Here is a 16207-nt window from a genome sequence, read left to right on the forward strand (position 1 = left end):
CTACACTGTCCTACCTGAATCCCCAGACAACCACGTGAAGGAGAGTTGCTCACCAGTGTGTCAACCGCCCGTTCCTGTTAACTGAGCAAGGAGTAAATTTCCGTAATGTCTGAGTTTTTGCCTTGCTTTCTCAGAGCACCTAGACCACCCCAACACGGAGGCACAAGAAAGTATAGGGAGAGTGGAAAGGAGGAAAATACAGAAATGCACGTGGAGTGCCACGCTAGCCGCTCGCAGTGACTCCATCCGGGGTTCTTCCCCAGAGACAGCCTCGGCCTCCCAATCCTTTTCAACTCAGGAACTGCCAGAGATGGGAACACAATGCTTCCAATCTTGCAACACACTTTTGGAGAAATAACAGACCAAACCAGAATATAATTCTGTGCCGTAAATTTTCCTAGCAGACCATTTGTTAAATTTGGCCCAATAACTCACTAAGTGTGCTCAAACACACTCTCAGAAGTCACGACTGATAAATGGTAATGAACACTCCCCCATCTTGGCATCTTCCTCCTGATGACAAGTTGCCCTGTTTGTGCTGAAAGCTACCAAGAGGTGTGTAGACAGCCTGTGGTTACCAACCCTTGATGTTGCAACACTTAAGTCTTTCTCTCCATCCTTCAAAACTCTCAAAACAAATGAAAATTCGTAGAAGTAATATTACAAAATTCCATACAGCCATATGATAAATTTAAGGGAAGGAAGGAAGACCCATGAATTAGATGAGTCAGTAAAACACAATAAATAATTTAAAATAGAAAGTTAGAAATGACTGATCTCTCTAGTTTTGTACTGTGAGATCCTCTTGCTTACAGAGAAGGAAAAGACCAGTCTCCCTAACAATAAACATGGACTTTGGGCCAAAACTCTGTAGAGGCATGAAAACAATATTATCTTGGTGGTTTTCACAAATGGGAGAGTATATCACTGTATCAATTATTCTCTTGCCTGAACATAAGTTTGAACATTACTGTGAAAAAGTATTCTTGTGTGCCATATTTCTACTCTTCGGGATAGATAGATTTCAAAAAGACAAGTAATGTCAGATGGAGAACCAATGCTGATTTTCCAGGCAATGGCAAAATATCTCTAGTTTGCTGTCTTTATATATATATATATATATATATATATATATAGCCTTTGCATGTCGGGGAAAACAGCCCCTCCCAATTCTCCAGAGTCATGTAGAATTACCACAAGTATCCTTTATAGGATATATTCTACAGACCTTACCTAGTATAGATAAAAATTATCATTACCATAATCTGTATTATGCCTAAAAAGACGTCCCAGCATATATGACCTAGGATATAATTTATAATCATGCAATGAATATCTTCCTTCCTGACCAATAGACACTTTCTAACTCCTAGACAGACCTCCTACTACTTCCCAGTTCTATCTCCTGAGAGACCTAGCTAACCACCTCAAATTACACATTTGGCAAGTATTCTGGTTTGGGAAAATTTAAGAAAGCTAGGTTCCCAGTCTTAAGTTAGCCTTTGCAGCGTTCCTATCCAAAAGTTGAGCCAACAGAGTGTTCTTTCTCTCATTCCTTGGACAGCACTGAAAAATAAGACACTGTAACAATGAAGACCTCAGGATGGCACCCAGAACAATACAGATGCTGAAAAATCTCTTGAGTCTCAAAAAGTCTAGTAGAAAAGATTATGAGCACAACCTGAACATGGCCAGAGGGACTTACTTTTTAATAGTAGCCCCAAAGGACAAAGAGCCAGACGGGGAAGTTGGGGAGTCTTCCCATGTGCAGAACACCACAAAACGGGACGGTCAGCCCTGTCCCAAAGCTACCTACATTAAGTGACACTAGAGCCTTTAACCCTTCACCCGCCCCAGTCTAGGGAGTCCAGATGATGGCACAAGTATGTGGTACAAAATGGCAGCATAATAATTAGCAACCTCCAGAGACATTTCATTCCACATACAATCTACACAAACACAACATAATTGTTCTTTCAAGCCCACAGACTGAGTACACCTTGGAGGATCAAAAATTTGCCAGCTCCATAAGGTTGCTACCCGAAGCTAGCTAACTGCCCATGCCCCCCTCTTAGTGTCCTTATCCACATCTGGTCCTGTGTGCAGCCTTCCAAGCACCTGTGTCCAGCCTTCCAAGCACCTGTGTCCAAGCAAGTGAACTTGGCCAACTTCTGACATTTGACTTAATCCCCTTTGGATCCACTCAAGGAAATTTGAGAACAGCTTCTCTTCCGAGAGTCTTTCAGGAGCTCGACACACATCAGGTGATCCATGCAGAGACTCAGGACATAAACCAGTCAAGGTACAATGCCAAGGACAGTTTTTCAAAGGGTATTTGTGCCTTTATAGAGTCTTTTCATCTTTTTGTTGAAATGCTCACACTTTCAGGTCTCAGTCCCCCTGGGATGAGAAAGATCTTTAGAAAGATTATCTTCTTCCTCATAATATTCCCACCAACTTTTCTCTTTTTTTTTTGGGGGGGGCTTTCAAAAAAAAAATGTAGGTTAAGCCTCTGCCTCTGCTCAGGTCATGAGCTCAGGGTCCTGGGATCAAGCCCCACATCAGGTTCTCTGCTCAGCAGGGGGCCTATTTCCCCCTCCGGCTCTGCCTGCCTCTCTTTCTACTTGTGATCTCTCTCTGAGTCAAATAAATAAATAAAATCTTTTTAAAAAGGGAAAAAAAAGACAGAAGACTAGCCCTCTGAGTGCCTGCTCTGGGCCAGTCCACTGGTCAGGCACTTCATCTAACTTGAACACGCTCTGAACAGATCACTGCTTCAGAAAAGACGGAAGACAGTAGAGGCTCAGTGGAACAGATTAACAAAATGTCTTTAACAAATCCTCTTTAAGACTATTACACGATTTGACCTTTTACTAAAGTACACTTACTATAAAGTCCTTATTTAAAAATAAGTATTATTGGAGGGAGTAGGCGCTAAAAAGAGTATGTGTTTTATACAAGAAGTCTTGAGTTGTATTGCTTACTTTAGGTTTTATCACCAATAATACTTCTATATACTATGTCCAAATTATCTTATGTCCAAAAAGAGCATGACTTGACTAAAACCAGCTTCCCGTCTGAAATCATTTACTCCATGAGGAAATGTTTTAGCACCCTCTGCTGGCCACTTGTACCTAGTCAGCTCATAACCTCTCCCCAACATGCAACTAACTTCCAAAGGTCAGATGAGGGCTACAGCAAAGGCCACCCATCCCTCCTTCAAAGGCACCTGTGCAACAGCTGGGCCACAAGCCACTGCCACAAAAGGAAAGGACAAAATCCTTCAGCGCTCTCCTGCCACTGCTTGTTCATGAGTCCTATCATAGCCAGCAGACTTCACCAACACCTCCATGAGTCCCCGGCTGGCCTGATCTGCGTCCACCTGCAGTAACCCACCCACCTCATTTCTAGACTCACAGATTCTTCTATGGGTTAACCCTGTATTACCAGCCCATCCCATCTGCTTCCCCTAGCCAGCTCTGGTGGGCTGTGGGTGTCTGGAGAGAGCAGCTCGCCTATCTGATATCATCTGGGTAAACAGAGGACAGAAAGAAGAGTTTGGGGGACATATTTTCCCCTACAAGCTCACAGATGTGGTGTCACTCAAGTTCCTGCCCTTGCATACACATTATTCAGCTGGGGGGTTGTGGGAAGATGCCAGAAGAGAACTTCTCCTCCCCGGTGACCTCATGACAAAGCAACTTCTAATTTTCCACTGTCCCCTGGAGAAAGCAAGGCTCCTTTAGAAGATTCTAACACAAGTAAGCATTAACCCTCTAAGCTCTCATTATCTGGCTTACTTCCTTTCAGAAAGGAAAACAGTACAGTTAGCCCGGTGGTCATTATTCAATATCAGAAGGAGAGGGAGAAGAGGAGGGGTGGAGTATTTCTTCAAAGCAAAAATCTTGTTAGATCAAGCTACTGTTTACTGATTAATAACTGCTTATTAAACCAGTAAGGTTTAATCAATCAATAATTGAGTGAAAAATATCCTTTAAAGAGGATGTGGTAAAGGGTTGAAAAGTAATTCCTGCCATCAAAGAGCTTGCAATTTGGTTGCAAAGACCAAACATGCCAAAGGAAATTATTTAAAAAGTGATAAAGTGTCATATCCTTTAGTAAAAAACATATACCAGAATTTCCAAAAACATGCACACACACACACACACCAAGTCCCCTTCTCTTTCTCTCTAGTGTATGGAAAAATGATTAAAATATTAATAATGGTCATCTCTGTTGCAACTTCTGGTCTGTACTTTTTTTCTTCATATTTTTCAGTATTGTTTGGATGTCCTACAATAAGGATGTAGTATCTTAACAAGGGAACAGAAATAAATTATAAAACCAATTCATCAAGAGTATACACAAATGAAATTGCTTACAAATATAATACAATATACAGAATATGACTATGAACACAGCTACATAAAAATATATGGAAAAAAATGGATCCCACTATTAATAATAATCTTTATGTAGGGGTTACTGCGATTTTTGCCCTTTCTGCCTTTCATGTGCTTTCTCATTTTCTAGAAAGTAAATCAATCTTTACTTAAAGAAATTCCAATGTTAAACAACTTTCACTGTCCTTTTGAAATACCACTAGTCAAAGTGCTCTGCTGATTAGCGTGAGCTTAATTAAGGACATACCTGGAATCAGCGCTGTGCTGATGAGAATGTCCACCTCCTTGCACTGTTGGGCAAAGAGTTTCATTTCAGCTTCGATGAACTCTTTGGACATCTCTTTCGCATATCCTCCTTGCCCCTCACCAGATTCCTTCAAGTCCACCTCCAAGGGCTCAGCACCAAGAGACTTGAACTGCTCCAAAGCTGCAGCTCTGGTGATTATTGAAGGGAAAGCAGTGGTTATTTTAGGCCCTTAACAGAAATCAAGATCGGCTTTTACCTACACATTTTGGGGGGGGGGGTTTCGGGTGTTTTTTTTTTTTAAGTTTTTACTTACTTAAATTCCAGTTAGTTAACATACAGTATAATATTAGTTTCAGATGTACAACATAGTGAGGCAATACTTCCATACATCTATGTGCTCATCACACAGGTGCACGCCTTAATCCTGATCACCTGTTTCACCCATCCCCCCACCTACCTCCCCTCTGGTAACCAGTTTGCTCTCTACAGTTAAGAGTCTGTTACTTGGTTTGCCTTCTTTTTTTTCTTTTGTTTGTTTTGTTCCTTAAATTCCACATATGAGTGAAATCATTGTTTTTTGTCTTTCTCTGACTTATTTCACTTAGCATTAGGCTCTCTAGCTCTATCCATGTCATTGCAAATGGCAAGATTTCATTACTTTTTATGGCTGAACAAAATTCCATTTTGTGTATGTGAGTGTGTGTGAGAGAGAGAGAGAGAGAGAGTGTGTGTGTGTGTATACCACATCTTCCTTATCCATTCGTTAGTCAATGGGCACTTGGGCTGCGTTCATAATTTGGTTATTATTATGTTGCTATAAACATTGGGGTGCATGTATCACTTTGAATTAGTATTTTTGGGAAAAAAAAAAGAACTAGTATTTTTGTGTTCTCTGGGTAAATACTCAGTACTGCAACTGCCATATTGTAGGGTAGCTCTATTTTCAACCTTTTGAGGAACCTTCATACTGTTTTTCAGAGTGGCTGTACCCGTTTGCATTCCCACCAACAGTGAGAGGGGGTTTCTCTTTCTCCACATCCTCACCAACACCTGATGTTTCTTGTGTTGTTCATTTTAGCCATTCTGACACGTGTGAGGTGATCTCTCATTGTAGTTTTGATTTGTATTTCCCTGATGATCAGTGATGTTGAGCATCTTTTCATGTGTCTGTTGGCCATCTGTATGTCTTCTTTGGAAAAATGTCTATTCATGTCTTCTGTCCATTTTCTAATTGGATTGTTTGTTTTTTGTGTGTTGAGTTTTAAGAAGAGCAAACTGTATATATGCAAAATTGGACATTTTCTTTTGATATCTCTGACTGGACTATTTCAGTTATTTCCAAAAGTATGTGCCACTTCTATGAAAATTAAGTTTTTCTGGAAAATTTAAAACTGTAGGAAATTCCAACTTCTACCTACTTCAGTCACAAAAGGAATTTCACTACTTATAACTCCAACAATTACTTCTGATTCTTGGAGCCCCACTGTCAATGATGATGTGAACTCTGACCTACATTAAGATTTGACTTCATTCAAACCACTCAAGTTGAGGTCTTCATTTATAAATGTTCTGAATTAGGGGGACCTCTCTCTCATGAATGACTCTTAGAAGTATTTTAACAAAGTGATTTTTTGTCCCTAGTTCTCATTAAACTGTGTTTGAAAAAAACAACCTATAAAAGATATAAAGAGCCAATATATTTCAATTACATAAAAATACATTCAGTTTAAAAATAAATAAATAAACACTAGGGGCAGCAGGGTGGCTCAGGTCATGATCTCCAGGTCCTCGGACTGAGCCCCACATCAGGTTCCCTGCTCAGCCGGGCGTCTGCTTCTCCCTCTCCTTCTAGAGTGAGTCCCAAACAGCCCTGATGATAATGATTATTTCAGGGGCTTGTTAAAACTTCAAATTCGTAGGCCCCCTCCAAGACCCACTGAATTACAACCTCCCGCAGAGAGGCCAGAAGCTTATTTTTAGCAAGAGCTGCAGGTAATCCTGGCCATCAGGGAACTTGGGGAAACTGTGGTCTGAGCCTCCCAGTCCCCAGCAACCATTGGGGTCAGAGAGAACAGACCCAATGGGAAGGACATGATTGAGCAAGAGGTCCTCACCTTTCTGCTGGCTTGAACAAGGAAACTTTAAGCCCAGATTGCCTGCGGAAGCGAACTTGTGACTCAGGGAAATGAGCCAAAGCTGAAGACAACAGAAAGGACAAAAAGAACCTGCTCGTGGAGGGCACCAATGCGCTGCTGATGCGAGTGTGAAAAAGGGAGCCCTTCCCATGAATTTTCATTTAGGAGAGCTAATACATTTTCTCAGAGTTTAAGCCAGTTTGAGTTGTTTTCTATTCCTTACAGCCAAAGGTACACTACTGTTTACCAAGTTTTAGAAATGTCTACTACTTTTAATGAAATAAGATAAATTTTAAATGACATAAAAAAAAATAAAATGACATATATGTGTGAGTAATCACAATTTTGATCAAAAGGTATCTACATAAATATCTGTAAGAAATGATGCCCAAAAAATCATTAGCAATTTTATCTAGCTGGGAGAATTATAAAAGGCATTTTTCTTTTTCTCCTTAAGGTTTCTCTGTATTTTTCAAAAATGAACATGAATAATCAGAACCATAAATGCTTTTTTGTAATTTTTTAAAGATATTTTTTATTTATTTGTCAGAGAGAGAGAGCACACACAAGAGCAGGGGAGCAGCAGGCAGAGGGAAAGCAGGATGAAGGATTTGATCCCAAGACCCTGGGATTAACTGACTGAGCCACCCAGGCGTCCCCTATTTTGGAATCTCTGCCTTCAAAATAATTATCATTTAAAACTATTATATCAAAATGTAAGACATGAATATTTTTGACCCCAAAATTCCTCTTCTAGGAATTTACCCTAAGGAAATAATGAAATCTCTAGAAATACATATGTTCTGACACAGAAAATACATGCAGTATTGTTTATACATAGTAAAAATGTCCATTTATAGGAGACTAATTAAGTAGGTCACTGTACTTCCACACAGTGGAATCCTATGCAGCCATTAAATATATTTGTAGGTAAGTAAAGATCTTCATGATCTACTGTTAAGCAAAAAAAAAAAAAAGCCAGTTAACTAGTACTATCAGTAAAATTATATTTTTAATTAACATGTAGAAAAGGGAACATATACAAAGATGGTAATAGTTCTTTCCAGGGAATAGGCTATTTTCACTTTTTATACTTTTTTATATTTTTCTGAATTGGGGAAATAAGCATGTATTATGTTTATGATAAGAAATAAAACTGAATGTTAAAATATTGATTATATCTCTTTATAATATATAAAACAGGGCTATTTAATCTCTACATCTTAGAGTTCTATAAAGAACAAAATAAAGCATATAGCACAATGCCTGAGAGAGTAAGCATTATTTAGAACAGGTGTCCAAAAACTACAACTCCTGACCTGCCAATTGTTTCTTGGTTTTGTTTTGTTTTTTAAGATTTTATTTATTTATTTGAGAGAGAGAGATCCGGGTGGGGGGAGCAGGCTACCTGCTGAGCAGAGAGGGTTCAATCCCAGGACCCTGAGATCATGACCTGAGCCGAAGGCAGAGGCTTTAACCCCTGAGCCACCCAGGCGCCCCTGCCAATTGTTTTTGTAAATAAAACTTTATTGGAATACATATATATATATATACACACACACACAAAGATAAAAAAGTAAAGCTATTATTTTCTAAACTTCTCAATGTAGGCATTCAGTAGAATGCTCACTATAGTTACGAGGGGAATCTCTGAGTTATTGTTTGAAAAAATTTTTAAATCACGTCCCTTTAATATCACTGGGCAATGAGTTGTCCTCAAGATTTTAGGATGTTTATCTGAAAATATATATTTTTCAGTCTTCCAATAAGAATTTATAATCGTGTGTTTTCTAATACATTTGGATTTCATATGTATATAAGATACCAATCTTTAGTCTCAAAATAGTGATAATGAGCTATAATTCTTAGAAAAGCATTATGTCAGTTTGGGCACATCTTTCTCCGTTGTGTACTTGAACTATCCTAATAAACGGTAAATGGAGTTAAGCAACAGCCACCCTCAAGCTATCAGCTCTGAACACAATCTAAACCAATGGCATCAAAATACCTAATAAATTCAACATCAAGTTTCAAAACCTCTCTAAGCCAAAAATACACATTTCCACTTTAATGCTGCTTACCGTCACTATGAAAATTTGCACAACCTCCTCCCTCTGGGTTTGGCTGTCTTCAAAGACTTCACATCAGCAAATATTAAAAATTAAAAGACATCACTAATGACAGGCTTGACTTTGGCTATCCTTGTCTTGCAACCTGGTTACTTCAAAAATGCCTTTTCTCATGTGAGCGGGATAGCTTTCCATCAGTACAACACTTCTCTAAACTCTAGGTAAGCCCTGACAACCACGTTCTATGGAACATTCCTTACTCCGGAAACGCACACTCTTTCCAACTTTGAATATTACAAATTTATTTGAAAATTTTGATCATTCTATCTTCAAGATTAGCCACGGTATTATTCCTTTACGATCTCAGCTGATAACCACCATACGTGTCAACCTTCAAATAGTATTCATACCCATAAATGATAGCCACTCTCAAGAAGCATTTAATAAAATCCAGTAGCTAATATCTTCTAAAATGAAGAACAATTTTAATCAAACTTTTCTTTAAAGAATTATAGACAACATTGATATGCCTGCTTTAAACTACACCGTGAACCTGACTACTTTCCCCTAGGGGCTCTATTATTGCCCAATCACCTCTATCTGCTTCCAACCACTCAAGGCAGAGTATACCCCTTACCTCTCTGCCACCTGTCTGTTCTCCAAAATGTCTCTAATGCTGACTTTTTTTAAACTAAACTCTATACCCAACATGGAGCTCAAACTCACAAGCCCATGATCAAGTCACACGCTCTACCGACTGAGCCAACCCAGTGTCCCCAAAATATCTCCTCTACTACTTTCTTTGTTCAAACTCACAGATGTGGTGGTCACGTCCTGCCTGATTTGTAAATGCATCCTGAACAGAAAGAGGAAATTGTAGAGCAACATATTTCAAACTCAGGATAGGATTAACTCTGGTCCCACTGCTAATCCACAGAAAGAAACAAAACTGAATGTGAGTCTTTCCTTTTCAATTCCTCTTGCTTTTTTTTTTTTTTTAAGATTTTTATTTATTTGACAGGGAAAGGGACAGCAAGAGAGGGAACACAAGCAGGGGGAGAGGGAGAGGAAGAAGCAGGGTTCCCATCAAGCATGCAGCCTGATACGGGGCTCGATCCCAGGACCCTGGGACCATGACCCAAGCTGAAGGCAGACACTTAACGACTGAGCCACCCAGGCGCCCCCAATTCCTTTTTTTTTTTTAAGATTTTATTTATTTATTTGACAGAGATCCCAAGTAGGCAGAGAGGCAGGCAGAGAGAGAAGAGGAAGCAGGCTCCCCGCTGAGCAGAGAGCCCAATGTGGGGCTGGATCCCAGGACCCTGGGATCATGACCTGAGCCGAAGGCAGAGGCTTTAACCCACTGAGCCACCCAGGCGCTCCCATTCTTCTGCTTTTTAAATGATTTCTTCAGTACTGAGTCTGGGCCCTTCCATTTTTTTTCCCCCACTAGATAATATTTTTCCACTTTGAGTTAACACTGAAGAAATAGAAATATTTTTAAGTGGAAAGAGCTTATAAAGCAGTTTTCAATGTGCAACTGCCATTTATAAATTCTAAGGAAAGCATAATATCCACCTGAAACAAAATGCTTTTGCCTTAGCAGCAATCACTAGAAAGGCACTCACCTGGTGTCAAATCCTCGAACAATTGCACCCATCGACTTCGCTGCACCTGCAGAAGCCAGCCCAGCGACACCACCACCAACTATCAGAATCTAGGGGAAAGGGCAGAATGGTATGTTTTAAAGTTCATTATCAACTGATTATGAAAAACCACCAGCTAATAACTCTCAGCGGCTAGGGCACTACACAGTTAATTCAATAACATATCAGGTATGCTGGTGGTGAACAGCCCTCAGATAATACACTGAGTGGACAGACAACACTTTAATGGAACCACCACTGTTTTTACAAATTCATCAAAGGACCACCTGCTGGCAAAGGCCCACAACCTTCACTGAAAACACCCAGCCTCTCCGTGTGGAAGCCACATACAGTCTGATGAACAGTACATACGTTAAAGATTACTAGGTGGGCACCTGGGTGGCTCAGTGGGTTAAAGCCCAGTGGGTTAAAGCCTCTGCCTTCGGCTCTAGTCATGATCTCAGGGTCCTGGGATCGAGCCCCACATCGGGCTCGCTGCTCAGCAGGGAGCCTGCTTCCTCCTCTCTCTCTCTGCCCGCCTCTCTGCCTACTTGTGATCTCTGTCAAATAAATAAATAAAATCTTTAAAAAAAAAATTACTAGGTCTTTCCTAGTGTATAAAAGCTATGTGTACTGAAACAAATTCCCAGTGTAGCATTCTAGCTACCATCTGTCCTCTCAAATGTGAAGGTTTCCCTATGTTCGTAAGATGTCAAAATAAGTTTCAAGGATGGGTACAACTTTGGTGAAATAGCCACTCTACCCTGTATTTGGAGCTCAAATGCTTCTGAAAGAACAGCAGGTGATGAACTACGTAATTCTGAACCATTATGAATGAACTGTACCACAGCAACACAATGACTCTCCCTAGCCATGGAAGGGTCAGAGCCAAGAAAACCAAAGAATTCCTCAGAAACGAGAGTTGCCCTGCCTTCTGAGAAACACAATAAGAGCAGTGTTGTCTCTAGTCTGGAATGGGCCTTCCAGAAAAAAAGTTCTATTATACTCCCCAGTCAATTGAGGCAACTCCTTGTGGTTGTGTTTTAAAAAAAAAAAAAAAAAAAAAAAGCCACCCACAGATACAGAAAGAGTGAAGCTTTATAAATTCCCACCTACCCATCATGTCCACATGTCCTTCTGCCTCTTTAAGAAGCCTAGTCAACCCGTGCTCCAGGGCCCCCCTAAGCAGTGTTTTAGAGATCATGTGTATTCATCTTGATGGTGATGGTTTGGGGTTTGGGGGTTACTCCACAGAAAGGGGGAAAAAGAGAGACCAAGGAGGCTCTGGGCTCCAAGACACCCACCCCACTCCACACTATGACAATGTGAACTGAGGGATACTTCAGGTGAAGCATCTGTCTTCAGTTCAGGGCATGATCCCAGAGCCGTAGGATCAAGGCCTGAGTCTGCTCCCTGCTCAGTGGGGAGTCTGCTTCTCCCTCTTCCTCTGCCCCTCTGGCCCTGCTCATGTTCTCTCTCTTGCGCTCTCTCTCTCTCTCCCTCAAATAAATAAATAACATCTTTTTAAAAAAAAAACTAACAAAAAAGAAAATGTGAAATAAAAATAAACTAAGTAAAAATCACAGAACTAGACCAAGCTATCCTGAATTAAGAAATAACAACAACAAAAAAATCCCAAAATTTAAAAGTCATAACTACACAATAATAAAGCCATGTAGATCTCACAACAGGAATTTACTTTCTCTGCAGCATCGGGTAAAGAAAAAGACACAGAGATTAAAGGGCACAGTCAAATCCTGACTCTACTACCAACTAGTCCTGGGTGACCCTGAGCAAGCCGCTTGGTTTGTGCAACAGAGCAGTCAAAAACCCCTTCGCGGAGAGCAGTTATATCAAAGGATGGAATCTAAAGCATTGACTGCTGACTGGCACACCACAGACACAAACTCAGGAAACAGGAAAGGTCATGGGAAAGAAATGACCTTTAGGAACATTCTTTATCTCCAGGGTGCCTGGGTGGCTCAGTCAGTTAAGTGTCCAACTCTTGATTTTGGCTCAGGTCATGATCTCAGGGTCGTGAGATCATCAAGTCCTATGTCAGGCTCCACACTCAGCACAGAGTCTGCTTGAGACCCTCTCCCTCTGTCCTTCCCATCGCTCACATTCTAAATAAATAAATAAAATCTTTTTAAAAAAGGGATACTCTTCATTTCCAGTCATTTAACCTGTTCCTCCTCTCAAGCGCTGTGTGCACAACTCAAGCCAAAACAGGAATGTCATCTTGAGGTTTCCCTTTGCACGTTTCCACCTTCAATCCACCAGAAAGTACTCTTGGTGTCAACCGCCAAAGATCTCCTGATCCATCCCCTTCTACACATCTCTATTGCCACTGCCTTCCCAGGGCACGACTTCCGCAGCCAATTCCGAGCAGATCTTGCCTTCATTCTTCCCCTACTAACCATTCTCCCACAGAACTTCCATACGATTTTTTTAAATCCTCATGAGATAATAATATATATATATTAGCCTCTGTCCCCAGTTCCTGACACAGAACTCCTAGAACCCTTTTAATTTGCAAAACCAGAAGAGCACTAGGAACATTTTTTGCTCTAATAACTCATCTGTGACCCCAGTACATGACACAGAGTTCCTAAATCCCTTGGAATTTCGAGGGTGATAGCAGGATCTTCTGTTCTAACAAGCTGACTCTTGGTGGGCTCCTGGATAGCAGCTGATCACCAGAGTCTGTGGACAGCTGCTGAGAATTTTCAGCCCTACCTCCCATTCTCCAGAGAGAGGAGAAGCGCTAGAAAAGGAGTTAATGATCAATTATGCCCACGTGATGAAGCCTCCTTTAAAAATCCCAAAAGTGGAGCACCTGGGTGGCTCAGTGGGTTAAAGCCTCTGCCTTCGGCTCAGGTCATGATCCTGGGGTCCTGGGATCAAGCCCCGCATCGGCTCTCTGCTCAGCAGGGAGCCTGCTTCCTCCTCTCTCTCTGCCTGTCTCTCTGCCTACTTGTGATCTCTGTCAAATAAATAAATAAATCTTTAAAAAAAAAAAATCCCGGGGCGCCTGGGTGGCTCAGTGGGTTAGGCCTCTGCCTTCAGCTCGGGTCATGATCCCAGGGTCCTGGGATCGAGCCCCGCATCGGGCTCTCTGCTCAGCGGGGAGCCTGTTTCCTCCTCTCTCTGCCTGCCTCTCTGCCTACTTGTGATCTCTGTCTGTGAAATAAACAAATAAAATCTAAAAAAAAAAAAAAAATCCCAAAAGTACAGGGTTTGAAGAACTTCTGGGTGAATACAGGGAAGTACAAGGAGACAGGAGTGTCCAGGGAGGGCACGGAAGCTCCACGCCCCTTCCTACCTCCCTTGCCTCAGGCATCTCTTCCATCTGGAAGTTCACCTGTACCCGTTATCATCTCCTTCTAGAACAAACTGGTAAATGGTAAAGGCACTATTTTCCTGTGTTCTGTGAGCAGTTCTAGCAAATTAACTGAACCCAGGGAGGGGGGATCGTGGGAACCTCTGAATGATTTATAGTCAGCCTGTCTGTAACAACCTGAACTTGGCGACTGGCATGTGAAGGGGGGTGAGGGCAGCCTTGGGGGACTGAGCCCTCTACCTGTGGATCGCACACTACCCCCAAGGAGATGGTATTAGAATTAAGTTGGGGGACACACTGCTGGTGTCACAGAGTTGCTCGGTGTAGAGAAAGCCCCACACACTGGGTGACCAGAATTGTCAGAAGTGAAGTGTTCTATGCGACAATAGAGACACAGAAGCAAAAGTGAGTTTTTCCAAAACTACCCTGAATCAGACATTTCCGTCACCTGGAAGAAAATCTGAGCGAGCCTGACAAGAGAAGCCCAATGTCATCCAGCCCCAACCTACATTGCCACCAACTCACATGACTCCCCACCTTGTTCACCACACTCAAGACCAATAGCCTTCTTTATCCTTCTCTGTTTCATCTCAGGGCTTCATAGGTGCTGTGCCCTTTGCCTGAAATCCTGAATACCTGGTTCGTTTCTCACCATCCTTTAGGTCTCAGCTCAAGTGTCAAAGGAGCCTTCCCATTGCCCTAGTGAAAGCAGCTGGCCCCCACAACTTGCTAGCACATCATCCTGGTCCCTTCAATGTTTAAGATTATCTCATATATTTATTTGATTTATCGCTTCACTGTGGCCCATACTAGAGCTCAGGGATCTCGTTTGCCTTGTTCATTCCATAGCTTCCAGAATAGTGCCTGACATATCATAAGCCATCAAACGATGTTTGTGAGCTCATTCTAGACAAGGAAGAACCCTCCATATTTATAGGAAACACAAATATTATTCAATCTACCTTGATAAGCCCCTACTAGTGTCTAATTCTTCAATACCAGAAAACTATTTCTGACAGATGACCACAGTCCCTTATAAGCTGCAATTTAAATTCTCAGTGAAGACAGTCTCTTTTCTACCTTCTAAAGGCTGACTGATTCTCCTTCCTTTAAGCCTCTCGTCTTCTGTTTCACGTTTTAATCTCTAATATATTCCCAGCTTCCCTCTCAGTTTCCATACACTTCAGGAAAGAGTCTAACCCAAACTGAGTAACAGGTTTGTGCATCACAGCACTCAGCCAGTTTAAAAACAACCTTGAACTGCTGGCTGCCATGAGTGCCAGACCTACTCTTACGATCCTGACAAAGAAATCAAACGGAATCACTTCAGGGGCACCTGGCTGGCTCAGTCAGAAGAACATGTGACTCTTGGTCTTGGGGTCATGAGTTCAAGCCCCACTGGGTGTAGAGATGATTTAAATAAATAAATACACTCCGCCCCCCCAAATGTAATCCCTTCATATGTCACATCCCTGTTGTTTTTTTTTAAGATTTTATTTATTTGAGAGATAGACAGTGAGAGAGAGCATGAGAGAGGGAGAAGCAGACTCCCCGTGGAGTTGGGAGCCCGATGCAGAACTCGATCCCCGGACTCCGGGATCATGACCTGAGCTGAAGGTAGTCGCTTAAGTGACTGAGCCACCCAGGCGCCCCCCTGTTGTTTTTGCTAAATTCCTTGCTGTGTATTCTGGCCGCCCTTTAAACCACTTGCCATTTTCCTCACCTGGCATTTTTTTAAGGCAATATACCACTAGATTCCTCAAAGCTGCCATATCTTTTTTTTTTTTCCCTTTCATTTTTTTCTGGGAGATTTATCTCATATGAGTTCTCAGTTTGTATAATAAAGTACTTAAGAGCAGGAAGCACCAAGGAAACCTGTACCTACAGACATACTCTTCAGTCCGATTTCCTCTACCCAGGAAATGTGCTTACACTGTCATTTAGTGGATGCAGGGCTGAAGGGTTTCAAAGCAATCTCTTCTTCCACCCAGCCATCCCCATTGCTCATCAACGGCTCCTCTCCCCTTCTGATCTAGATTAAAGAAATCACACCCCTTCCCTCTGCCAAGGACCGGGATTATGCCACCTCCCTTCCCTCCCCCCGCCTCTTAACCCACTTTTGAAGAAAAGGGAAAAAACTAAGACAATCTTTTCTGTGAGTAAAATGTAACAGCTGGAAAATCGAGAATTTGCTGAACTAAGACAATCTTTCCTATGAACCAAGTGTCTCAACATTGTGAAATCGAGAACTTACTGAATGGTATCTTGAAGCTTTTTTTCAAAAATAGTAATAAACACGCTACACAGAACAAGTCACCCAAAACACCTCCAAGAATTCAAGTTAGTAAGTCATAAGTGGAAAAA

General features: G+C 41.5%; 1 protein-coding gene across 5 annotated transcripts in view; it reads right to left on the bottom strand.

Moving 5' to 3' along the window:
- The window catches only part of NNT (nicotinamide nucleotide transhydrogenase), a 93988-nt gene that overhangs the window by 61272 nt on the left and 16509 nt on the right, over positions 1-16207 (bottom strand). For all 5 annotated transcript variants that reach the window (XM_045999579.1, XM_045999575.1, XM_045999576.1 and 2 more), the window contains exons 6-7: positions 10483-10571; positions 4651-4838 (exon numbers count right to left, since the gene is read on the bottom strand). In XM_045999579.1, the coding sequence (XP_045855535.1) occupies positions 4651-4838; positions 10483-10571 (277 nt within the window). The remainder of the gene's footprint in view (positions 1-4650; positions 4839-10482; positions 10572-16207) is intronic.

Source organism: Meles meles, chromosome 3, assembly GCF_922984935.1.
Source record: "Meles meles chromosome 3, mMelMel3.1 paternal haplotype, whole genome shotgun sequence".
Classification (NCBI taxonomy): domain Eukaryota; kingdom Metazoa; phylum Chordata; class Mammalia; order Carnivora; family Mustelidae; genus Meles; species Meles meles.